The 24395-nt window shown below is 45.0% G+C and overlaps 2 protein-coding genes across 4 annotated transcripts in view; one reads left to right on the top strand and one right to left on the bottom strand.

Moving 5' to 3' along the window:
• ANKLE2 (ankyrin repeat and LEM domain containing 2) overlaps positions 1–9865 on the top strand; it is a 32016-nt gene extending 22151 nt beyond the window's left edge. For both annotated transcript variants that reach the window (XM_053279716.1, XM_053279715.1), the window contains exons 11-13: positions 2151–2862; positions 4314–4445; positions 7818–9865. In XM_053279716.1, the coding sequence (XP_053135691.1) occupies positions 2151–2862; positions 4314–4445; positions 7818–8055 (1082 nt within the window). In that variant the 3' untranslated portion in view covers positions 8056–9865. The remainder of the gene's footprint in view (positions 1–2150; positions 2863–4313; positions 4446–7817) is intronic.
• A 1521-nt stretch (positions 9866–11386) lies between these two features.
• Positions 11387–23018, bottom strand: PGAM5 (PGAM family member 5, mitochondrial serine/threonine protein phosphatase). 2 transcript variants are annotated; one of them, XM_053279718.1, is made up of 6 exons: positions 22571–23018; positions 18449–18639; positions 16817–16942; positions 16239–16327; positions 14684–14814; positions 11387–12924 (listed from the first exon to the last, which is right to left on the bottom strand). In XM_053279718.1, exons 1-6 carry the CDS (start codon positions 22873–22875, stop codon positions 12774–12776), a joined length of 993 nt encoding a protein of 330 aa, XP_053135693.1. In that variant the 5' UTR covers positions 22876–23018; the 3' UTR covers positions 11387–12773. The 2 variants fall into 2 exon arrangements, with proteins under 2 accessions (XP_053135693.1, XP_053135692.1); XM_053279717.1 differs by having other exon boundaries at positions 14684–14817; positions 22571–23012.
• Between the last annotated feature and the right edge of the window lie 1377 nt (positions 23019–24395).

The raw sequence follows: 24395 nt of genomic DNA, 5'->3' as shown, positions 1-24395 counted from the left end.
GCAACCTTCTGCTTGTTAGGCATTTCCCCACTGTGCCACTTAAGGTGGGTGCCCAAGCTACTAAAGTATCCTGCTTTAAATCCCTGAGCAAGTTCTTCAGTTCAGGACACGTTAGAAATAAGAGCTGGAGTCACTGCTAATTTACATATTTTGCAAGTAATGTGCATAAATTGTAATATCCAGCTCCTGGTGATGAGCTGAGAGATTGGTTGGGGTTGATAATTTGCTCCTTTAAAATGTGAAAGCAAAATAAGCACACTGCTCTTTATTGGCAGTCTGGTTGCTGAAGCTTTCAAAATGTGGCCTTCCAGGCTGAACACCACAGTTGCTGAAATTCTCACCCTTGGAGCCAGCAGGTCAGAGGAGATCCATCTAGCCTTGTCGATCAGAAGGTTCCACACCTTCTTTTGCAGTATTCTGAATGGAGTGTAAGCTCCAGTTCACTGAAGACCGGGTTGAAGGGAGATTAGTCTCTTTTATAAAATCTATTGGGAATTTGGTGGAGAAAGGGGTCATGCATACTCAAAGCATGTATGAACACAAGGGCTTACGGGTTGATTGTGTCTGGGTCCCTGCATCTGCAGTGAGAAGCAACTGGAACGGGACACCAACTCTCTCAGTGGTTGCTTCCTGTACTCAGGGTATCGCACCAGCACAAGGTGGGTTGCTGCTACCCAGAATCACCATCCACACCATCTGAGGCACAGCTGTGTGGGGCAAAAGTGTTACAGAAGGGGGGGAACTAGGAGGAAACACACATCATCCTAAATGTAGTTTTCATCCACTGAGCCAACATAATATTAATGAGCCAGCGTGGTATAGTGATTAGAGTGCTGGACTAGGACCGGGGAGACCCGAGTTCAAATCCCCATTCAGCCATGAAACTAGCTGGGTGAGTCTGGGCCAGTCACTTCTCTCTCAGCTTAACCTACTTCACAGGGTTGTTGTGAAAGAGAAACTCAAGTATGTAGTACACTGCTCTGGGCTCCTTGGAGGAAGAGTGGGATATAAATGTAATGATGATGATGATGTTCATTCATTCAGTTTATAAACTGCCCTTCCTAAAGTGGCTCAGAATAAAACAATTACAATCCAAAAACATTTAAATCAGATTACTGTTACAAAGCCAGCCAAAAGGAGGAGGAGGAGGAGGAGGTCTTTAAGGCTCTCCTGATGGCTTCCAAGGGAGATAACCCTCTCATATCCAGGTTGCACGTTCCACAACCTAGGGACGACAACTGAGAAGGCCTGATCCCAGGTTGCCACCCAGATGAACTGGTGGCACCCAAAGCCGGACTCCTCCTGATGATAGTAAATGAGTGGTGATTCGTGTGATACACTGTGAGTGAAGTTCGGGCAGGGCTGGTGGGTTCGATCAATCAGGGTTGGTTCGATCAATCAGTTTATTGTGGTCCAAAACCAAACGCACACACTACATAAATAGGAACAAGAACCACTGAGAAAAATTGCACATACTGTCCTATTCAGTGAGCATTTATACACTATAGATCACAGCCAGCTATTGTTTCTTGGTAGACTCTATTTGCTGCCATGCAAAATTTATCATCATCACAAGTAATGCCAATCTTCTTATCCCATGAAAAGAAGTAGACATAAAATTTATCTGTACATCCTGGTAAAGCGTTAAAAGTGGAGTGATAAGCCTACTACAAAAATCTCTATCAAAAGTACAATAAAGTAACACAAGTCCAGTGGTTTAAACCTCTTCTGACCTGCATAGACAGATTTGCTCTTCATAAGGGGTATTATTGAACCTACCCTGCAGCAGTGCAGATGGAGCATTAAATTGCACTCTGGAACATGCTCTTCTATGCTTGGGAATTTCGAGGGTGGTGAGAGAGCTACCTAGTTCACATCTAAAGCTCTTGGCCATTGGGGTTAGGGATGATGGGAGTTGTAGTCCAGCAACATCTGGGGGCCGAAGTTTGGAAACACATGGCTTACATAGTTTGTTGGGCAACTTTTGTTCTGTATTATTATTATTTATTTGATTATTATTTATTAATGGGCGTTTCCCTTTTGCATTGCAGTACTTGGTTGACAAAACTGAATGTAGCGGTTAAGTTAAACTGAAAAATTCATGTCAGGTGGGTGGACAGTTGTCAAAATTCTTCCATCTTGTTTTATAGGCAAAAGTAAGAAAAGCTGCAATTCCATTTCTGTTGGAGCATTTCTAGATGACGACGATATGAGCTTGGAAGAAGTAAAGAACAGGCAGAATGCGGCCCGAAATTACAGCCGGGCAGTCGCATCCGACGAACAAACGATCAACGCCATTGGGAACTCGGAGTGTGATATCCTCTCTCTTGAACGTACCGGGAATCTAATACAAACAGACGCCTCTGGGAGGCACCTCGAAAAAGGGGTGGTTGCCAGTAAAAATGGATTTTGTAGCCCTGCGGCCAGTGACAGGACAATAAGCACACCCAGGAGGCATACGAGTCGGGGCGGAGAAGAGTGCCTTCTGTCGCCAGTTTCCAATTTAATGCAGGAATTCGATAAACTGTCCTATGAGGACCAGGCTGCAGCAGATGGGTGTGCAGCAGGGAAGCCAGACCCCACCACTGCCAAGGATGAGAGTGTCCAAGTGGGAAGTATCAGGCCGCTTCGGAAACCCAAGGACCACCTGGCCAATGCAGGTGCGGGGAAGACAGAGGAGACGAAGATAAGGACAGACGAAAAATCACTTCTAGAAGCAGGGGGACTGTCGGCGGAAACCGCTGTCCAGCGGAGAGGGGCAGACCAGCCCTGCAGTGCCGAACTGCAGTCCGAGGTGTCCCCCCGATGTCTCCCAAGGACCCCATCCTCCAATGGAAGAGCCAAGCAGCTCTTTCTCTTAGGGTACGAAGTGACCTTCTTGCAGATGTAGCAAAGTCGATTAATCTGTGGTGCATATCTGTCCTAGAATACAGGGAAGCCCCATGTGTGAAATGGAGGTAGCTATCCGGGTGCACGAAGAGGCTTCTGTTTGTGAGCGCTGATGGGAGTGTGAGTGAAGGGATAAGGGCGTCGTCCATTTATTTGGCAAGACAGTGTGTAGGTGGTGGTTCTAGCCATTAACCAGATTATAGTCAAATTAAGGAAAGGAAAGGAGTTGTGACACTTTCCTGTGACTTAGCGGTTGGGAAGTATTTTGAATACAGGTTGACCTCATTAACTGCAGTGTCAGTATCTGTGGTTTCACATATGTGTGGTTTGAAAATAAGCACCAGATTCATGGCAGGGTGTTTCATGTATCCATGGTTTTGACCTTGACGCTGACCTGAGCTTTGACTGTTTGCTTAGACCTTGAACTTGACCTGGTCTTCGAGTGCTCCATGGTTATATTTGCACTTGTAAGCGATTCCTCATCCCCTACCTGCTCACATGTACTCTCCCATTCAAATGTAAACCAGGGCAGACCCTGCGTAACAAAGAGGACAATTCACACTTGCTACCACTAGAGACCAGCTCTCCTCCAAAGAACTTGTTTGGCTGAATAGACTCATTATAGCAGTTAGTTTTGAGAGAAGCCTGGAACCAAGAAGTCAGGCACCTCAGTGACGGTAGTTACTGTGCTGAACTGTGATTCAAGTTTGGGATATGGAAATGTGCCTCTGTAACTGACGCCCGATAGATAGCTCAAAAGCCAAGTCGCTGGTAGCAGAGAACACTGTTGTTGGGGTCATTTGTTTGCACTCTATAGGAGGTGAGTGAGTGCATGTGAGAGTGTGTGTGTGTTCGTTCGTTCGTTCGTTCATCACTGCCTTTATTGCAGATCAAACAGCAGTCATTTGGCCCCTCAGCTTTAACATTGTGAATGTGGTTCTTAGGTTTATCGGAGTTGAACGAGAACATTTGTCAATTAGTCTAGAATCATTTGGGATCCGGAAGATAATCTTTTTTGTGCGTACAAGCTCCTTCTCTGCAAAGGTAGCCCTACAATTAGCAATAAGATATATGTAGTAGACTTAACATATCTGTGACACTTGGGATGGAGATTTTACAATCTGTTGGTTTTTGTTAGCAGGAGTTAATGCTGGATATTGTATACAGCCTTAGAATGTATGTAGAAAATGGCCCTTAGAGCTGCCCATGATCACAGGTCAGGCAGAAGTTCCAGTCACTGTGTTCCTTCATGAATGCATGGGCAGACATGTTAAAAAAAGGTTGTGTCATCAGCCAGTCATTTTTATTGCACTCATTGACCAGAAGCATTATCACACACATGCGCTATCTATATGGGATTGGTGCGGGTGATGAACCAGGGCCAGAGCTGTCGTCCTAATCAAGTTATGTTTTCTGCTTTTTAGGGAGAAGCCATCCAAGTTGGACAAAGATGTGTTAAGTGCACTGCAAGGGGTAGAAATTGACTCACAAAAATACCCAGCTCTTTGCAAGTGGAATATGTCCGTACAGTGCTACTCTTCTGCTGAACAGCAAAGGTATGCTCAGATTCAGTAGTACAAATGGGAAATTTGGTCTTCCTTTTTGTGATCACACTGTACTTACTGGGTGGTTGTGGCTTGCCCCAAGAGATAGACCTTGTCTGGTAGCACGGGGTGACACTGGCCAAAGAACTTGTTTAGCTGAAAAGACTAAAAATCATTTGTTTGTGAGGAAGCTGCCATATACTGAGTCAGACCATTGGTCTGTCTAGCTCAGTATTGTCTTCACAGACTGGCAGCAGCTTCTCCAAGGTTGCAGGCAGGAGTCTCTCCCAGCCCTATCTTGGAGATGCTGCCAGGGAGGGAACTTGGAACCTTCTGCTCTTCCCAGAGCGGCTCCATCCCTTGAGGGGAATATCTGAGAGTGCTCACACATCAAGTCTCCTATTCAAAATTCAACCAGGGTGGACCCTGCTTAGCTAAGCAGACAAGACATGCTGCTACCACAAGACTAGCTCTCTTCTCTGTTTTCTTCTCCCTGTGAGAAGAAACAATATGTACTTTGTTTACTTACTTGTCACATTGTTATGAGTGTCTAGGAAGCATGAGAACAGCCCTGCTGGATCAGGCCCATTTCCCATCTAGTCCAGCATCCCATTTCACACAGTGGCCCACCAGGTGCTGCCCACAGGCAACCCTGAGGGCATGCCCTCTCTCCTGCTGTTACTTCCCTGCAACTGTTTTTCAGAGCCATCTTCCCTCTGAGGCTGAAGGAGGCCTATAGCCATCAGACTAGTAGCCATTGATAGACCTGTCTTCCATGAAGTTCTCCAAACCCCTCTTAAAGCCATCCAGGTTGTTGGCTGTCACCACATCTTGTGGCAGAGAATTCCACACGTTGATTATGCATTGTGTGAAAAAGTACTTAATTTTTTTGGTCTTAAATTTCTTGGCAGTCAATTTCATGGGATAACCCCTGGTTCTAGTTATGCGAGAGGGAGAAAATTTTCTCTCTTTTTTCTACACCATGCTTGATATTATAGACCTTTATCATGTCTCCCCTCAGTAATCTTTTTTCTAAATTAAATTGTCCCAGGTGTTGTAGCCTTTCCTCATACGAAAGGTGCTCTAGGCCCCTGATCAGCTTGGTTGCCTTCTTCTGCACTTTTTCCAGTTCTAAATGTCTAGATGTGTGGTGACCAGAATTGTACGCAGTACTCCAAGTGTGGACACAGCATAGTTTTGTATAAGGGTATTAGAATATTGATGTCATCTAATGGTGCAACGGGGAAGTAACTTGCCTAGGGAGCAAGAGCAAATCCCGGCTGGTATGTTTCCCAGACAATGGGAAACACCTATATTGGGCAGCAGTGATACAGAAAGATGCTGAAAGGCGTCATCTCATACTGAGCGGGAGAAGGCAATGGTAAACCCTTCCTGTATTTTACCAAAGAAAACCACATGGCTCTGTGGTTGCCTGGAGTCGACACCAATGTGACAGCACAACTTTATTATAATATTAGCAATTTAATTTTCAATCCCAATGATCCCTGGCATGGAATTGGCCTTTTTCACAGATGTTGCACATCGAGTTGATACTTTCAATGAGCTGTCCACCTCAACCCCAAGATCCCTCTCCTGGACAGTCACCAACAGCTCAGATCCCATCAGCATATACGCAAAGTTTGGTTTTTTGGCTCCAATATATATACATCACTTTATCCTTGCCAGCATTGAACCACATTTGCCATTTTGTCACCCAGTCCCGCAGTTTAGAGAGATCTTTTTGGAGCTCCTCACAATCTGTTTTGGATTTCAGTAAGCTAAATAGTCATCTGCAAATTTGGCCATCTCACTGTTTACCCTAACTTCTAGATCATTTATGAATAAATTAAGAGGCATCAATCCTAGTACAGATCCCTGGGAAACCTCACTTTTTACTTCCCTCCATTGTGGAAATTCTCCATCTATACCTACTCTCTGTTTCCTGTCCTTCAAGCAGTTAGCAATCCACACCTGTAATTGTCCCCTTATCCCATGACTGCTAAGTTTTCTCAAGAGTCTTTGTCGAGGAACTTTGTCAAAAGTTTTTTGGAAGTCCAGGTATACTATGTGAACCGGATCACCTTTATCCACATACCTGCTGACACTCTCAAAAGAACTCCAAAAGGTTCATGAAGCAAGATTTACCTTTGCAGAAGCCATGCTGGTTCTCCCTCAGCAGTGTCTGTTCTTCTAGGTGCTTTACAATTTTATCCTTGAGAATGCTTTCCATCAATTTGCCCAGAACAGACGTTAAGTTAACCAGCCTGTAATTTCTCGGTTCCCCCCAGATCCCTGTTTTGAAAATGGGTGTTACACTGGCTACTTTCCAGTCCTCCTGTATAGAGCTTGATTGTAGGGATAAGTTATATTTTTGCAAGGTTGGCAATTGCACATTTGAGTTCTTCAAGGACTCTTGGATGGATGCCATCTGGCCCTGGCGATTTGCTGGTTTTTTAATTTTTCAGACAGTTTAGAACATCATCTCGTCACCTCTGACTCAGTTCTTTAGCCTCTGTGCCTGAGAAGCCTTGTTCAGGAACAGGTATATGCTCAGTATCCTCTACCGTGGAGACAGATGCAGAGAACTCATTTAGATTCTCTGCAACCTCCATATCCTCAATAATCCCTTTCACTCCCTCATCATTGAACAGTCCAACCACCTCCCTGCTTCTGATGTATTTAAAGAAGTTTTTGTTATTCCCCTTGATGCTTTTAGCTAAAGGTTTCTCAAACTTTTTGCCTTCATTATTGTAACATGCTAACTTGGGACAACATGCTAATTCTGTTTCTGTTTAAAATAGACGATGTTGCTGCTTGGGATCAGGACATCAATAATTTGATCTAGAATCTCCATACACTTAATGTCTCACTGAAGCAATTTTGGCAGTTACCAGGATCACCCAGCACTAAAATACCTGTCTATATACAGCTAATACATTTTTTGCTTCTTTTGGAAACTGGTCCTAATGTACCATCTTGACCAAAAGGGTCCTTTAAAGGCAAATCGCTGGTTGCATTTCAATTGTGTTAAAGTAATACTGTATTTACCTGAATCCAAGACTAGGTTTTTTACAGCCTCTTTGATGTTGGAAATCAGGGGTCATATTAAATTCAGAGTCTTCTTCCTTTCAGCTAAATACAGGTGTAATTGTATTTAACCTGTTTTTTAAGGGTGTCTTAAATTTGGAGTCATCTTCTATTTGGGCAAATATGGTAGTTGCCTTATTTTTCTGCTGTCATTTAGGTCTAATCTCAACTGTCTAGTATAAGAGATGCCTATTAATAACATTTGTCCAGCTTAGTTTCCAATATTAAATCTGTTTCTCCATCGTCTTACACTTTCCCCAGTTAGTAAAGGCTGTGGATTTTTTTTTCTCTTTTCAGTTGGTCAAACCCAGCACTGAAAGGAAGGTTCAAGTCCCAGATGGCTCTGAGCCCATCAAGTGGTCCAGCATTCTATAGCCCTGGCAAGTGCAGTCCGGTATTTGGGAGCCCTGGGATGTACAATACAGTTGCTGCTGGCGCCTCTCCAGAATTTGTGAGTCCCGGATGGTACAGCCCAGCATATGTGAACCAGATTCGGTTATCCAGACTGCATCACTTTTCAGGATCTGCCCATTAAAATGCAACTCTCTTTAGAGCTGCAAATATTTTGAAGTGAAGGAAAATTAAGAGTGTTGGAACACTGATGTGATGTGTCCCCTGACCCTTTTATTTATTTATTTTCTTGGAGGAGGGAGCTGCTTGCAGACATCTTCATTCTATTTACCAGATAATTATTGGTGATTTGTAGAATTATTTGTGTTAGTAAAAAAAAAAAAAAAAGACAGAAGGTCATCACCTGAACAGTAGACCTAAAGCATTTCCTAACATGACTGTGGATAGAAATAGTGACCTTTTTAGGCTACATATCCATCAGCAACTCTATTCTACCCACACAGTACTTATCTTCATTATAGTCACTGTAAACTGCAGGCAACTCAAGATGGCAAGTTTGTATGTCAATATTAGTCTTCCAGTTGAGCTGGGAGGGAGAAATGGCTGTTTTCCAGAGAATTATTCTGTATACATGGGCAACAAGCATATGGGATTACTCTGATTTAATTAAGGCTGGTTTAAAAGAGCAGCAGGTAAACACTTAAAAGTGTCAGAAATGGATGATGAACACCTAAAGTTCAAACAGTTTCTTTCCCCTCAAAAAGCATTTATCATGGGCAGACAAGCACATTAGCAATAACATTACCAAAGTTACCACTGGTCTTTCCTTAATGGTCTAGTTCACTGTTATACTATTGAGAACAAACAACTTCAAAGCTAGTTCCTTGCTTGAAACCTGTAGATAAGTGGTTCTTTTGGAAGGAACCCTCTAAAATCTACATTTTTTGGTTATTGTATTCAGAGCCTTTTTAGTAGCATAGTTCTTGATTACACACAGATACCTATCCTTATGTATGTTGGAGACATTAGCAAGAGACAGGTTGTAATTGGGAATATTTATCATGCTGCAAATGGAAGGTACTTCCCCCTAGACTGAGATTGAAGAGAGGTGGATAGGGGATGTATCGCCTACCTTGAAATCATTGCTGCATCAGCTACTGGTTTGGTGGCTTTAACAGCAAACTAATGTTTTGGGACAGAACTCCAGAACTGCACTCAAGGCTCTTCCAAATTGATTAGTGCCTTTTGTAACATATTTTTGTTTAGTATTTTTGATCTTAACAAGTGCTGTTCCCTTATATGAACACTCTAAGTACATTTTAACTTTCCAGCACTTTTCAATTGAGAAATTTTTTTAAACTGTCCTTATAGTTGCAAGAGATGCTATAAACATTCGTTTATTACATAGTTTATTTAATAGCGATGACCAAACTGTAGATTGAATGAGAATTTCCAATTGAGGCGACTCTTAATCATACCATTTCTTTTAATCAGTTGGACATTCAAAATATACTTGTTTTAAAGAACTGAACCATTCAAATATAACTTGTGTACAGTTTAAGATTAATCCAGCTGTCTCATTTTCCAGTAAGACTCACTCATAACCTTATTCTAAAAATGAGGTCTGACTTAATACCTTAACTTTGTTTTTGAACAAGTACTTATGCCCCCTGCGTAAGGCAGTCACAGCCCTCTTGCAGAACTTTTTCCGTGGTGTACAAACTTTCTTGCTTAGCATCTACAGCTTACTGGTAAACCAATTTAAGCAAAAGAGTGTTTTGTTAACTTTTCCTCTGCTTTATCCTTGTTATATGCCTTTTTGTATTTATGTATTTCTGGAGCACAAACTACCAATTTAATGCTTGTATTTTAGTGGGTGATGGGTCCAAAGGGTTGGTGTTAGAAAAAAAGTGTCTAGAATTCACATTTGGGTCTTTTTGTCATGTGTTCAAGTGAATTTTTAACAACCTTATTAAACTTGTTTGTTTAAAATGCTTCTGGCTGAAGCAGTTTATTGACTGTGTTGATTAGGTTTGTTATGACCTGAGAGAGCAATTTAGATCAAGGCATGGGAAGAAAAGGGAACCCTAACCCTAACCCTGATCAGCTGTAGAAAGTCTTGTCGCATGTCTATTACAAGAACATCACTTGAGTGAAAACTGGACCTGCACAACTGACATTGCAGACTGACATTGCTCCTGGTTCAATGGTTCAAAAGTTTGAAGAGTCAATAGTTCGAAAGTGAACTTTCATAAAGGGCTCACACTCTAAAAAGATACATAAGTTGGGTACCAGGAACAGCCCCCCCCCCCGAGGGATTTTGTGCTGGGGCTGGATAGGGCCAGTCGCTCTCCTCTTTCAATCAAGAGAATCAACACCACTTTTAAAGAGGTGTCTCTTTGCTCCATTAGCAGGGGGCTGGTGTGTGCTCCAGGGTCGATGGGTCAAAGGGTCGATGCAGGGGTGTAGCAAAGTTGGAGTGGGCCCAGAGACCAGATTTTAAAATGGGGGCCCCTTCTCAAAGTCCAGGGCCTCCGCACACCCCAGGCCCCAAGGATTTAAGTCTGATATTTCAAAATAAGTATGCTGCCTAGAAATACATTTCACTGAATACACACACACTTCACAATATATAGTGATATACATTGAGTACTATATATTTGTGCTCCTTTTAATGCCTAGAACACACTAGAAACACTAATTATTAAAATAGGACCCTCTCTGCAGATTAGCAAAGGAGACTTTCTAACATGTATACAGTTCAGGCAAAAGGCCCGTGTAAATCTATTATACTCCTGGGTGTGCCTTGGAATATGCGTCAGTAGCATACAGTATGTGTTCTGAATTCTTTAAAATGTTTAAACCTCTTAAGATCAGCTTTCCTAACCTATCTTCAGTGTAATCCAAATAACATGTTAACTTGATTTCTGGAGTGTGTGCTTCATTTTCTGGGCAGTGGGGAAACAGCTGGTCAGAACTCAATAACCACGTTGCTAAAATCTGGCTATTGGGGATTAATATTGGGAGTAAATAATTCATACACAAGAATGCCATTTTATTTAAGTTGACAGCTGTCTCTTATAATGAGCTATTTCCTCATACCAGCCTGCTCATGCAAATAGAGTGCTCTCAATAACTTTATTAGTCTAAAGAACTGTATTTCCATTTTCAGTCCTGCGAAGTCTGAAACAAATCAACTAAGTGTTTGGGGTTTTTTTTAAGAAATGCTTATACTTACCTTTAGCTGAAGAGGATGCAGAGTGGCTAAGAGACTGATCCAAATCAAGGAGTCTCCTGTTCAAAGCTCACTCCCCTGATAGGTAGGCTTCGGATACTCTGTGCACATGCTCACTCTCCCCGCATAATATGTCAACACTGACTTACTTTTCAGGCATCTTGTGAAGGATCACCAAGAATGTACATGCAGCACCTGGGACACTTAATCAGATAAATGCTGTTACAGCACAAAGAGAACCCAAGGAACTAACCATTCTTGAGTTTAAGAAAGCTCCACATTAAAGTCAATAAAAGTTTTATTTTTGCAGACATTTATAAAGTTAGACAAATCAGAATAACTTCTTGCACTGATTGAAAGAGAAACCATCACTATTTTCCATGAGTACAGAAAAGTTTTCACCCCCTGCCCAAGCTCTTTTCTGGAATACTTGTTTCCAACCACATACAAGTTGCTAGGCAGTGAGTTTCACAGAAAGCATTTTGCCTGCCTCAAAGCAGCAGGTGTCTACCTAGGGTTCAATTCAGTGCCCTTGTAAACATTCAAAAGTTTTGTGTTTTTTTTAAAGCCAGCTTCAGCATGCTATGGGTTGTGCTCTGGGGGATGGCACTGAGGTGGCGGGAGGGAGAAGAGGTTCACTTCTAAATGGCTTTCCATACACAGCACCCAGGTGGCTCCCAATGTACTTAAAGTAGTATGGTGACAAAAGTAGTCAGCTGGGGCAATCGTTAATGGCACAGGGCCTTGAGAGTGGTCCAGTTCAAGCGTTTATCCTAGCTGTGGGAAGAGGTGCAGGCCAACGAACGCCTGTTCGTTAACTCCTGTTCATTAATAAATCGCTAATTAGGTGGGAGTGAAGGAGAGAAGTGCAGAATCAAGCCAGATGGCTCACAAACTAGTCAGGACCTCATTCTGGACACAAGAAGCGTGCCATCAGTCATCGCAGCACGATCTTTTAAGACCTTTGTTGACACGGGGGGGGCACAAATACATGCCTCTTGCACACAACTCAGGTTCTGTTCTTTCGGGTGTGCTTGCCATGTACAGGTGGCAGCTGTATGAGATGTCGATTCCATAGACACGCCCACCACCACCACCACCACCACACACACACTGAAAAAAATTATGCCTGTGCTTTTCCAACCCTTTTAGGTCCAGCCTTCGTATCTCTCTAAATCTTTTCTAGATTGTTTGTGACCTCAGTAATCGTCTTCTAAGCGTGGTGAACTTATTCTAGCCTTGTCCCAAGCACAGGGAGAAAGAACCCTCTGGATGCAGGAAGAAGCAAGAGCAGCTCTCCTGTGGCACAGGAAAGCAAAGTGGTACACCCACATCAGCTAAGAAGCTAGATAATCTCACTTGAGTCTCCCCATTCCATTAAGTACGGCTGCAGTGGAGATTCAGCCTGGCCCCCGCAAGTACCACTGAAATCAGCACAGGCTGGACAGCAGCAGTGCTTGGTGGAATGTACCGCCAGCACTACGAAATGCATGTGCTTTTTCCTAGGGTGGAGGGCCCTCCTTAGGTTTACATATACACGAGGCAGGGAATGGGCGCCAAGTATAGTTTTGAAACTCAACATCCTACCAGGCCATAATGTTCTACCATAGCTGCCCTGGTAAAGAGAGTCTGCAGGCAGCTTCCAAGAGGACCATTTTCCTGTTCACTCAGCTGCGTGTGATTTTCTCAGGAGGCATGAACCCCGTGTCTCCGAGCATTCGAAGCGCCACTCTGCCAGAAGGACGGATGACCAAGTGGGTGATGCTGCCGTTGTTGAGGGTCAGCCGCAGCCAGCCTTCGGGAGGAAACTGCAATGCTCTGCAAAAGAAAGAAATAAGCAGTTGCTTTAGTGCTCGGGTTAAAAATTAAATTCAAGCTTATTTTGGCCATAACAAAATTTAGGATTAAATATATTAACACACCAGCTTTAAACAGTTACTGAATTACAAATTCACTTTAGAAACTGCAACACAATTACTACCTCAGATATGAAGTTAACCACTTAGCGGATGGATACATCACCTTCTGGCAAGATTTAGTAACTGCCAAAGTAAAGTTTGCACAAAACGTGGAATACAGCTGACGTAGTAAAGTGGCTATCAACATATTAACAGAAGCATAGCACACAATATAATCTTGACCTTTTCCAATCCAGACTGATTGGGAATGTTAGGATCTAGAGTCCATCCCAAAAGATCTGAAGAGAAAGGGCAGCCAGGGGCATGAAATTTTGCCTGGCTCCTCTGAAATGTGGAATTACCCATCCTTCACCATCCAGCTAGCCAGCCACCATACGTGGGGACAAGAGAGGAGAGCCAGTCTTGCGGTAGCAAGTATGACCCGTCCCCCTAGCTAAGCAGGGTCTGACCTGGTAGACAATACTAAGCTAGATAGACCGGTGGTCTGTCTCAGTATATGGCAGCTTCCTATGTCCCTATGTAACTCTCAGACATTCTCTCAGATGAACAGTAACAGGGAAATGATTTGAGGACAAAAGAAAATGAACAGAATGCATTCTCAATTGACAGAGTACAACAGGAATACCAGAAGCTGCCTCACACGAGGCAGACCACGGGCCCACCTAGCACAGTATTGTCAACACCCCCTGATAGCAACTCTCCCAGGTTTCAGGCAGGAGTCTTTCCCAGCCCTACCTAGAGATGCTGCCCGGGATTGAACCTGGGATCTTCTGCGTGCAAAGCACGTACTCTTTCCCTAGAATCCTCTCCTACGAATAACCTTCATGTTCAACCGTCAATCCTGAGCGGAAATGCCATGTGCCCATCTGCCTTTGTTGACTAACAAACAAGGAACGGCACAGGAAGGATGTCAGCAGACAGTCAAAGGAGATTGCCAAAAGCTGAAGATGGCTAATGATCATGACAGCTGATGAGGTGGCCCCTTTGGGTAGGGAATGGCCCGTCTCATGCAGCATTTCCACATTAGAACACGGCTATTCACATAAGTGGTCTGGGAAAGCACTTTGCACAGTTCATTAGGCCTAGGGCATCTGCGGTCCTTTTGGTCTGTCCCAGCCTTTCTAGAGACCTCTGTCTATGGTCTGTCCTTTGCCACTCTGCCAACAGTCACTGAATTTCTGAAGCCAGAAGGAAAACCCGGTTCAGGAACTGGAAGGTGACAGACCCAAGGCAGTTTATTTATGAGGCACTAGGATCTATCAATAGCTTAAAATTCTAGCGGGTGTCAAGATAATCTGACACTTTGGTAAATTATCTGGAAGTCCTGCAAGCTAGAGCAATATAAAGAGCTTTATTCTCATTTCCTCCATTTTTAATTTCACAATTAGTTTAGTATGGAAGGTCTGTTTTATTGTAAAATCCCCTGCTGGAAAATGGGGATTAGGGCAAAAGCTTCCAGTTAATCCTGCAGTCATATGTTCTGTGGACAGCTGCTCATACTCCTGGGCGCTCAGCCTCCCCAAATACTTCAGACCTGCTAAAAGCATCCAATTCCCCAGGGTAATTGACAATGGCGCAATGTGCCAACCCAATTTAGGGGTCAAACTTTCGGCAGATTCCTCCCCCCGCCCCTAAAGATTATTCCATCTAATAATTACCTGCAAACAATGTAACGGATGACATTGGAGTGGCAGATGAAGATCTCATAGCTATCTTCTTCCTGCTTGACATCAGCCCGATGAATGAAGTTCCGGAAGGCGGCTTCAATCCGAGCCCCATCTTCATAGTACTGCTAAAAGGCAAACAATTGGTTATAGATGTAGATATAGGATCCATACGCGTGGTGTTTCCTTCCACCTTCTGGTGAGAGGCGGGTGCAGAAAGAGAACCCGTCTTCTCAGGTCAAGATAGAGAGACCATAATCCAGGGGTTCCCAACCGGCGGGACTCCAGATGTTGCTGAACTACAACTCCAATCATCCCCAGCGACTGGAGTACCAAGGGCTGGGGGCCCCTGCCATTATCCATACATTAGGAGCACCCAGTTTGGGTCATTCTAGTGCTCTGTGCAGGGTTATCTGTGAAGACCAAAAGTTTCAGCTCTTGCAGTCTACAGGCATCTCAGTCTAGTCCAAAATGCTGGGCTTCCTCTTTAAAATCCCAAAGAGCCTGGGCTCCATATCGCCTCCATGTTTCACCCTATCCCCTCCCACGGAAGCTTTGCTCCACATTTGCTCACTGGCTGGACTATTAAGACACAACAAGGCCTTCACTGAATCCAGCAGATGCTGGTAGGTAGAAGGTCCTACCAGCTCTAGCTTGGCCCCCGACTCTCTAGCATAGTTCCAATATGCGCCCCACTCTCCAGCACAGAGCATCTCTTGGAAGACCCGCGCTCCTCCAGCCCGAATGTCCCATACTTTTACTGTTTTATAATCAATATGGCTGTGATGCTTCTACAATTTTATAGCTTCATAGTCCCGCTGTTCTGCAGTTTTATCACTCGTGCCTTTTATGCTTCCTATGCCTTTTATGCCTTATGGCCCCATACTTTTATGCTCTAGTCCCATACTTTTACAGCCTTTACGCTTTTACAATTATATAACTCTGTAGCTGCATTACTGCCAGTCTCGTATCTGCAGTTTCTCTCATATGCTTGTGATGTCTCTTCTGCCTTATGGCATTAAAAAACCCTCTTACTGTTTGAAATCAACCTTGCCTTGCACTTTATGCTGCTCTATGACCGCAAAAAAGATTGATTGATTGAAGGCCTTCACTATTATGGTTCCGCCTTTGGAATTCTCTCCCTCTAGAGACGTCCTATTGCTGTTGGGTGAAAATTCTCATTAAATGAGAGAATTTTTTTAATCAGCCTTATCAAAGGCTGCTAATCAGCACAAACCTTAAAGAGAAACTACACTGGCTGGCCTTAGTTGCTTTCATTGTACATTGATTTTTCTACTTTAAAGATTAAGTTTTAAAAACCAGCATCCAGATAAAAAAAGCTGCTCAGCTTCCAAACAATGCCAGAAGAGACCATGAAGAGCTTTAGTATCTAAATTAGTATCTAAATACTAATTTAGTATTAGTATCGCAGGAACCCATGTTGGGTTGATCAAAACTGGAGGGCAAAGAAAAGGGGAAAAAGAGGAAGCTGGCTGATGCAGATCCCAGGAAAGTGAAGGGCAGTTTGCTTATGCAAAGTGTTTATTACCACAGCTTCCGGCTTCCAGTGCGGGGTAGGAGGGTTGGGCTCAATAGGGGCACCCTCTCGCAGCAGATCCGTGCTCGATTTCTTCACTCCTGAAAAAGCACACACGTCTGATTTCAAAGCCTTGTCTCCAGACACAAGACTAGATTTCTTCAGCCTCTCTTCAGGTACCATCCCCTTACACATGTACACAATTCCACAAAGGCTATTTTGAGGAGCAGGCTTTGAACCATATGGATTAGATGGGGGTGTCAGTCTTCATCCCATTCCACAAGCCACACCACCAATCACTTACCCTCACCTCGGAGTCTACAGTCTGACCAGCCCTGAATCCTGATGATTTAGCCTCCTCCCCCTCCATTGGCTTCCCAAGTCAAAACCCCCACCCACGCCTCCCGTCTGTCATGCCCCTTTCACTTCCTTGCCTTGATATCAAAGGCAAAGATGGAAAGCATATCTTGCTAGAGCTCCTCACAACCCAACCAGTTCGGTAAGCCTGCGCGCCCCAGTGTGTGCTTTAAGCCAGACAGAAGCTACTTCGCATAAATTCTACCCCAGGATTACCGACAAAAGTCACCCACCAGGAAGATGTTTGCTGATTATGTTGGTGGTTTCCGTTGCTCTCGTCATCGAAGAGTGTACAATGCGGTCATATTTCAGCCCCAGACTTGCGAGTCTTTTCCCTGTCAACTCTGCTTGCTCGCGGCCTAGAGAGCAAAACTACATATAAGTTGCTAATACGTTTGCACTTGATTAGATCCACACTCCCTCTTTCTGTGAGGGGACCTAAGCAGACTCCAGGACTAGCTATTGCAAGTGTCTGGCAATCAAGGTCATTTCAGCCTTGGAATGAAATCTTAACTGCCCTCTTCCTCTTGCAAGAGAGATAACACCTGTTGTTAATCAAGCACTCTGGCCAGGAAGGCAAGGAAGTTCAGACAACAGACTCCATTGCAACAGGGATGAGTCGGTGATGTAATTTTGAGAGGTGCCCTTCCCTTCCCTTCCCTTCCCAGCCCAGGATATTCTTTAAACGCACCTGCACACTCTAATTGTCCTCACAATCAGCCTTGAATGCCATAAGCGATTCACACACATCCCTACCCAGGAAGAATGAAGACACAATGCATTCCAAAAAAAGATTGTCTGGACTCCCCTATTCAGCAGAGCAGGACAAAAGAAATGTGCCCTCAAGGCACGTCTAACTCCATGACCCAATGTGCTTCCTCATGTATTATACCTGGGACTCCCACACTCCAAAACATCTCAGTGTTCCCTTCTGCTCCTCACTTGGGACCTCACCGGCAACAGGACTCCAGCAGACCACTTGGTGTTTCCCTCTTGAGGACAGGTGAAATAGCCTTTTGCCTGGCTTCTTCAGGGCTGAACCTATCCCTTTCTCTTATTTCTGAAATGTTGCCCCTCTATCTCTTAAAGTACCTCTCTAGCCCACCTGGGAATTTACACATAATTTGGAACTTTAAGCTAAATGTGCATTACAATAATCTATTTTTAAACATATTTGCATTGCTTCTGTTTTATTTAGGCTTATTTGGGCTTTAAACAAACTCCTTTTTGATTTAATTAAAACCTCTCTCTCCAGCCAATTTTCTCGAGTTCATACACTTGCATAAATCAAGGCTGATTGGAATGTCTCCCCTTTTGAGCTAAATCCCCCACATTCGCCCAAACTAGGGGGTGTAGGCCAATCACCCTCGAGGCAGTTCCATTAACACTTTCTCACGGCTCTATACTAAACAGAATCCACAGACATGCTTTTATATTTTCCATGCTAACATAGGTTCAACGAATCTGTACGGGTTGCAACACAAAACCTGCCAACAGCCAACACAACCTCCCTCACTAGAAGGCGGGCATAGGAACAGAGGAAGCTGCCATATACTGAGTCAGACCATAGGTCCATCTCACTCAGTATTGTCTACACAGACTGGCAGCGGCTTCTCCCAAGGTTGCAGGCAGGAGTCTCTCTCAGCCCTATCTTGGAGATGCTGCCAGGGAGGGAACTTGGAGCCTAGATGCTCTTCCCAAAGCGGCTCCATCACCTAAGGGGAATATCTTCCAGCGCTCAAACTTCTAGTCTCCCATTCAAATGCAACCAGGGTAGATCCTACTTAGCTTAAGGGGACAAGTCATGCTTGCTACCACAAGACCAGCTCTCTTCCTGAATCTAGCCAAGTACTAGGCATACATACCCAGGTGGGTCAGAGTCCTGTCACTATCGTCTTGCCCATCCATGTTATACTGAGAATGGCGTATGAGGAATATGTGCCGGGTCGCTTTGGCTTTGTAGTGGACTGCGCTCGCCAAATCCTCCTCTTCCCCAGTCTCTTCATTTTTCTTCTTCTTCTTCTTCTTCAGATTCATAAGGGCCTGTGGCTCTCTCCTGAAAGCAATTTCACAGTCACTGCGTGTAAGGCCATACACCACACACAAGGGATCGGATGGCTCTCAGTGCCAAGTGTTTGTTGGACAAAGTCTCTGCTTTCGGCTTAATGGCTGACATGATAGCTTGCACCTCTATTCAATCTCCTAACACTACCACTCAAGTGAGCCTGCAGAAAGATGTGGTCTTATCCAGCGCATAAAGCAGCAGCTCTGTCTCCACACTGCTTTTGCCCAGGGTGAAGGAGGAAGCAGCTGCCGCCGGAGCCTGATGAAAACCAGACGTTTCCCAGTTTCACTCCTGTGTCTGGAATCGTTAGATGGCGCATTTTCACTGGCCAATTAATGCAACAGCCGTGCAGCAATCTTTTGTATATCAGTAAGAGATAAAGACTGTAGGTGTTATTAGTCAAGAACAGCCAGTTCTTGACTTTGCTTATCGGCATGCCTGGCTCAGTCATTTGCTGTCTCAGCTTTTGTCTAAAGTGCAAGCAGAGCTCTTAAGAATTCAGGGACTGCACAGAAACTGAATGGAACTATAGGTCACACTAGCCACCTAATGGCACAAGGGGGGAATGACTTGACTAGCAAGCCAGGCGTTGCCAATTCCATTCCCCGCTGGTATGTTTCCCAGACTATGGGAAACACCTCTATAGCGATATAGGAAGGTGAGATAGCGATATAGGAAGGTGCTGAACAGCATTATCTCATATCTCTGAGATGGCAATGGTCAACCCCTCCTGTATTCTGCTAAAGAAAACCACATGGCTCTGTGGTCGCCAGGAGTCGCTTGATTCTGGGTTGACACTACCTCGACTGCACACTTTCTCTCTACTTTACAGGTGACACTACTTACGCTGCCTCGACGGCTTTATTTCATATTGTTCTGGTGTCATTGTGGCAGGTCTGAACAATCTGTTGCTGGCCAGGCTAACTATTTTCATATTAAACTTCTTTTTTTGCTTTCTACATTATATTCATTCCTTGAACAAAAAGATGCAGTATTAGCTAAGGATGTGCATGGGACCAGTCTGTGCACTCCCAGGAGGGCAGGGGCACGTGATGTGTACGTCAGCCATGAGCGTGGCCATGCTGCTGGGGCTGCAAGCAGGAATGCTAAATACGAGGAAATTTCATATATTTTTATCTAAGGAAATCAAGGCATCCTCCATTTCACCCACACAACCACCCTGGGAGGTAGATTAGGCCAAGACAGACACTGACCTATGGACAACCAGTAAGCTGTGTAGATGGGTGGGAATTTGATCTCCGGTCTAATTCCCTGATCCCAGTTTGGTCTAGAACTCTAACCACAATAGGACATTGGCTCTCAGTAGAATAAGGCACATACTCCATATCGTTTGAAATGCAATACATTTGCAAGCATTATTGTGCTGAATATAGCCAGGAAGCTGCTGTGCTGGGAGAGACATCATCGGGTGTCAGGTGTGACCAGATGTCACTGACATGCCTGTAATAAGCCTATCACTTCTATCTACTCATGCAATGCATGCATGCACACACACACACACACACACAAACCCACACCCATGATATGCAGAGCTCCAGCCTATTATGAAATTAAGAGCCAGATTTCTGATCAGATTTAGTGTTATTAAACTCTGGAAATAGCTCCTATCCGGGAGGGATGAAAACGAAAGCTTAGAGATTCCCTAATTGAGAAGTATTAATGGGGGCGGGGGAGGGAATCAGTGTAACAATATAAAAGTCTATTCTATATTGCGCTGAGCACTATATTGCTGGAAAACTTCAAGTTATATACCACATGCATCAAATCCCGTTTCCAAGTCATCTGAACCAAAATTCCGTACAAAACATCTACAAGATCTGTGAGAAGATATGCTCTACTAACCTTTCCAAAATATTCAAGACACCCCAAATGTTGTGGCATTTGTTTAAGCTTTTGTTCATTACCTCTAATGAATTCGAAACTGCTACAGTTTCTGATCTGGTAGGATTACAGGGTGATTTCAAAGAATTATTTGGGGGGGTGGAGAGAAGAGGGAATTAAGTGATCTTTAAAGATCTGCACTCTGAAGAATGTTCCAAACAGAAAAAAGGTTGGGCCAAAACTCTTCACACTGTGGGTTGTCACCTAGGGGCATGTTGGTAAAGCCACAGGTTCACATTCGATAAGACAGACACCAGCACTGTTTGGGGTTAAAAAGGGATTCTCTTCCAGTGTTCCCTCTAAGTTGTGCACATGTGCTCACACATTTTTTGATGTGAACTCATCAGTTAATTTTATATTCTGTTCAGGTTTAATCAGGAAGGCCCCACTCCGAATGCACATGCACACACATTGCCTTGATACTTCTGCCCAGAACAAAACTCATTCTGCACACAGATGAAAAATTTTTAGAGAACACTGCTCTCCTCCATTCCAAAACATTTTTATATGCAATATGGAACTTGTAATCAATGGAATAAATTGCAAACAACCAACCAGGGCCGTACATAATCCAGAGTATGAGTTCAGGGAGCAATCCTGTGCCAACTCCTGCTAGTAAAGAGGAAAAGGGGGCACATACTCATATAAGATCTGCAATGTTTAATCAGTAATATTACTCAACTGAATATACGTTAATTGGAGCACCTTCTTAATCAATCCGGGAACAGACCTTAAGACACACAGAATTATACTTAATATGGGAGGCATTATATTTGAAGAGCCATGCCCCAAAATCAGACATAGGTGGGAGCAAGGGTGTACAACAAGGTGTTCCCAACTTCAGTGTCCAGTTCCAGGATACTATACACAGCCAAGTGCTGGGTCAGACCAATTCACTCCCACTCCAAGGGACACTTTCATCATTCCAGGCTTCTTGGGGGCCACTGAGCATGCTCAGTCCTCCTCAAGCTAGGGCTGTGTTTTGGTTTCACTTCCACTTTTCAAATGCACTGACTTCCACTTCTCTAGGGAGTTCCCAGTATGTAGAAACCACTGCCTAGAGGCAAAGGCACTTTGGTGGGGAGGCTCTAGATGCCTCTTTGAAGTCAGGGCCTGTTGTGACAACTGTAACAGAAACACACAGAACTTGTCTTCCTCCCGCTTCTCCCACCCCACAAAACTGTTTATCAGCATGCAAAATTGTGCAGATGTAATCCAGTAAAACCCATTCAAAGGATCAGCTCAGGTTTCTTTCACAATCTGACAGCCCGAGGCCAGACAGAAAACCATGACCCACCCAGACACACCCAAGTTTCATTTGTGCTCAGCACCAGCATCTGTTTATAATGCTCTACCCGGTATGAACAGGAGAGAAAGAGTGAGAGATGTGCCTCTGAGCATAGCATACAAAGAGTGTATTTTCCCTCAAGCATGAATTCTCCCCTTTGCTAAGTAGGGTGCGCCCTGGTTTGCATCTGGATGGGAGACATGCATGAGCATGGTAAGATATTCCTCTTAGTGGATGGGGGGGCCGCTCGGGGAAGAGCACCGGCCCGCTTGCATGCAGAAGGTTCCCAGTTCCCTCCCTGGCAGCATCTCCAAGAGAGGGCTGAGAGACATTCCTGCCTGCAGCCTTGGAGAAGCCGCTGCCAGCCTGGGTAGATAATCCCGAGCACGGGATAAGGCAGCATCCTATATTCCCACCTCCCATCATCGACGTGCCACAATGACCAGGGCGACGCTCATTCCTTAAGGAGTGCCCAGTTGCTGTTGGACTACAGCTCCCATCACCCCTCACCCCAAGGTCCTCGTGGCAGGGGGCGATGGGAGTTGCAGTCCAGCAACACCTGGGCACCCACGCGGGCCAAACCCTGCCTTCAAGGCTCAAGCTCAAAGCAGCCCTCCCCACCCAAGGCTGCACCTTTCCCCTGCTCCCATCACCCCCCCCGCCACAAGGTCCCCGTGGCAGGGGGTGATGGGAGGGGTAGTCCAGCAAGGCCTCCCCCTCGGGGCGCCTTACCTGTCCCAGTTGCTGTCCCAGTAGCCGCAGCCGTTGGCCCTCTCCAGCCAGCCGGGCGCGGCGGCAGCGGGGCAGGAGGCGGCCTGCGAGGGCAGGAGCAGCAGCCCCGGCGGCGGGGGCGGGGCCGAGGGGGAGGAGGAGGAGGAGGAGGGCGGGGGTCCCGCCAGGCGGGGCTCGGGGGGGCCGTCCCCGCCGCCCAGCCCCACCTGCGGCTGCTTCCCCACCGCCACGGCGGACAGCAGGACCGAGCCCCCCGCCAGCCCGCAGGCGGCCGCTGTCAGCGCCATCACCCGCCGGAAAGCCATGAGGGAGCCGCCGCCGCCGCCGCCGGAGGAGGAAGAAGAACGGAGAGCCGGCGCCGGGGAGGAGCGCGCAGGGGGCGGGGTCGCGGGGAGCGCGCGCGCGCGAGACGGGCGGGAAGAAGCCCCGCCCCTGCGCCGCCTGGCACTGCACACAACAGTGGCGAGCGAGGAGCAAGCCGGCGGCCGCCTTGGACGGCGCGCGTCGAGGGCCAAGAGTCCTCCGCCCGCGGAGGAGGGAATTGGGGCGGGGGGGTGTCGGGGGTGGCTGGCGCGTGGCTGAGACGCCGCTTCTCCCACGACGGCGCGCGCCGCTACTGCGGCTGTTTTTCTCTCCCGCTCTCTCTTCCGCCCAAGTTCCCAAAGTGGCTGTGCCTAGCAGAAAATACATGAATATATAAATAAAGATGGCTCCCTCTGTCCCCCCAAGGGCTGCTCTTTTAACTTTCTCCGTTTTTGTTTTATTCATAATTAGTGCAATCTATCTATTAGTGCTATCCATCTATTGTATTTATTGTAAACCGCCCGGAGACCTTGCGTTTTGGGCGGTATAGAAATTTATTAAATAAATAAAATAAAAATAAATATACAGTCTTAATGTATCTCTAGGCAGTGTACACAGTTTAAAACAACAAATATGAAACAGGATTTAAAAAAAAAACAATTTCACAGAATACAAAGTTAAAACAATTTAATGGGACAAGAACAATTAGTGTAACATTAATTTGAGTTGAAAGCCTGATTATTTTATTATTTTATAATAAAATAGATACAATAAAAATATGGGAATTGTAGTCCAACAAGATCTGGGCACCCACATTTAATAACATTTAATAAATGTTTGTATCTAATTATTAAAACCATGCTATTGTTTTATGTTGTATCTATTTTATTCATGCTGTGAGAGGCCCTGAGCAATAGTGTATTACAGGGATGGGGTATAAATATTTTTGATAACTTCCTCCGCCAAGGGTGTGGTGTCACATGGTAGCCGATGATGTCACACGTCGGTTGTTGACATCACACGTTGGCCGGTGTTCATGTGCCAACTGATGTCAGACTTGCTTGAGTTGAGGGACCTTTTCTGAAGGGAGGGTTGGAAGGAAAGGGGGTGAAAGAGATTGTTCATATAGGGAAGGCTGTTTTAAGGATAAAATTTGTAAAAAAAAAATTGTACGGATTTGCTGTGCCAAAGAAGATAAGCTAAAGGATGTGGCATCACACCTCAGCTGATGTCATCACCTTTGGGGGATGGAGAGAAGGAAGGAAAGGGGTTGGAGAGGTGGGATGGAAGAGGGCTGTTTTTACAGGGAAGGCCATTTTAAAGATCAAAATGTACAAATTTGCTGTGTCAAATAAAGTCACAAACTGTAACATCACACACTGACTGACAACATTACAGTTTAAGGGTGGTTTTCTAAAAGGAGGGTGCACAGGGCATTGAGGGGGTGATTCTAATGTGAGCAAGGACATTTCTGAAGGGAAAGGGCGGGCACCTTTTAGTGGGGGAAATAATTTGACCACCA

This window comes from Hemicordylus capensis, chromosome 15 (genome assembly GCF_027244095.1).
Source record: "Hemicordylus capensis ecotype Gifberg chromosome 15, rHemCap1.1.pri, whole genome shotgun sequence".
Taxonomy (NCBI): domain Eukaryota; kingdom Metazoa; phylum Chordata; class Lepidosauria; order Squamata; family Cordylidae; genus Hemicordylus; species Hemicordylus capensis.
Note: the sequence above shows the minus strand (reverse complement) of the source record. Positions and strands in the feature narration are given on the sequence as shown.

Bases quoted from the DNA above. Each gene is read 5' to 3' on its own strand.
- PGAM5 (XM_053279717.1), bottom strand. From the start codon at position 22,875: ATGGCTTTCCGGCGGGTGATGGCGCTGACAGCGGCCGCCTGCGGGCTG. The intron at 16,943-18,448 runs GTATGTATGCCT...TTTGCTCTCTAG, and splicing joins CAGGACTCTGACCCACCTGG to GCCGCGAGCAAGCAGAGTTG. The intron at 14,818-16,238 runs GTAATAAACACT...TTTGCCTTTTAG, and splicing joins ACTGGAAGCCGGAAGCTGTG to CAGTACTATGAAGATGGGGC.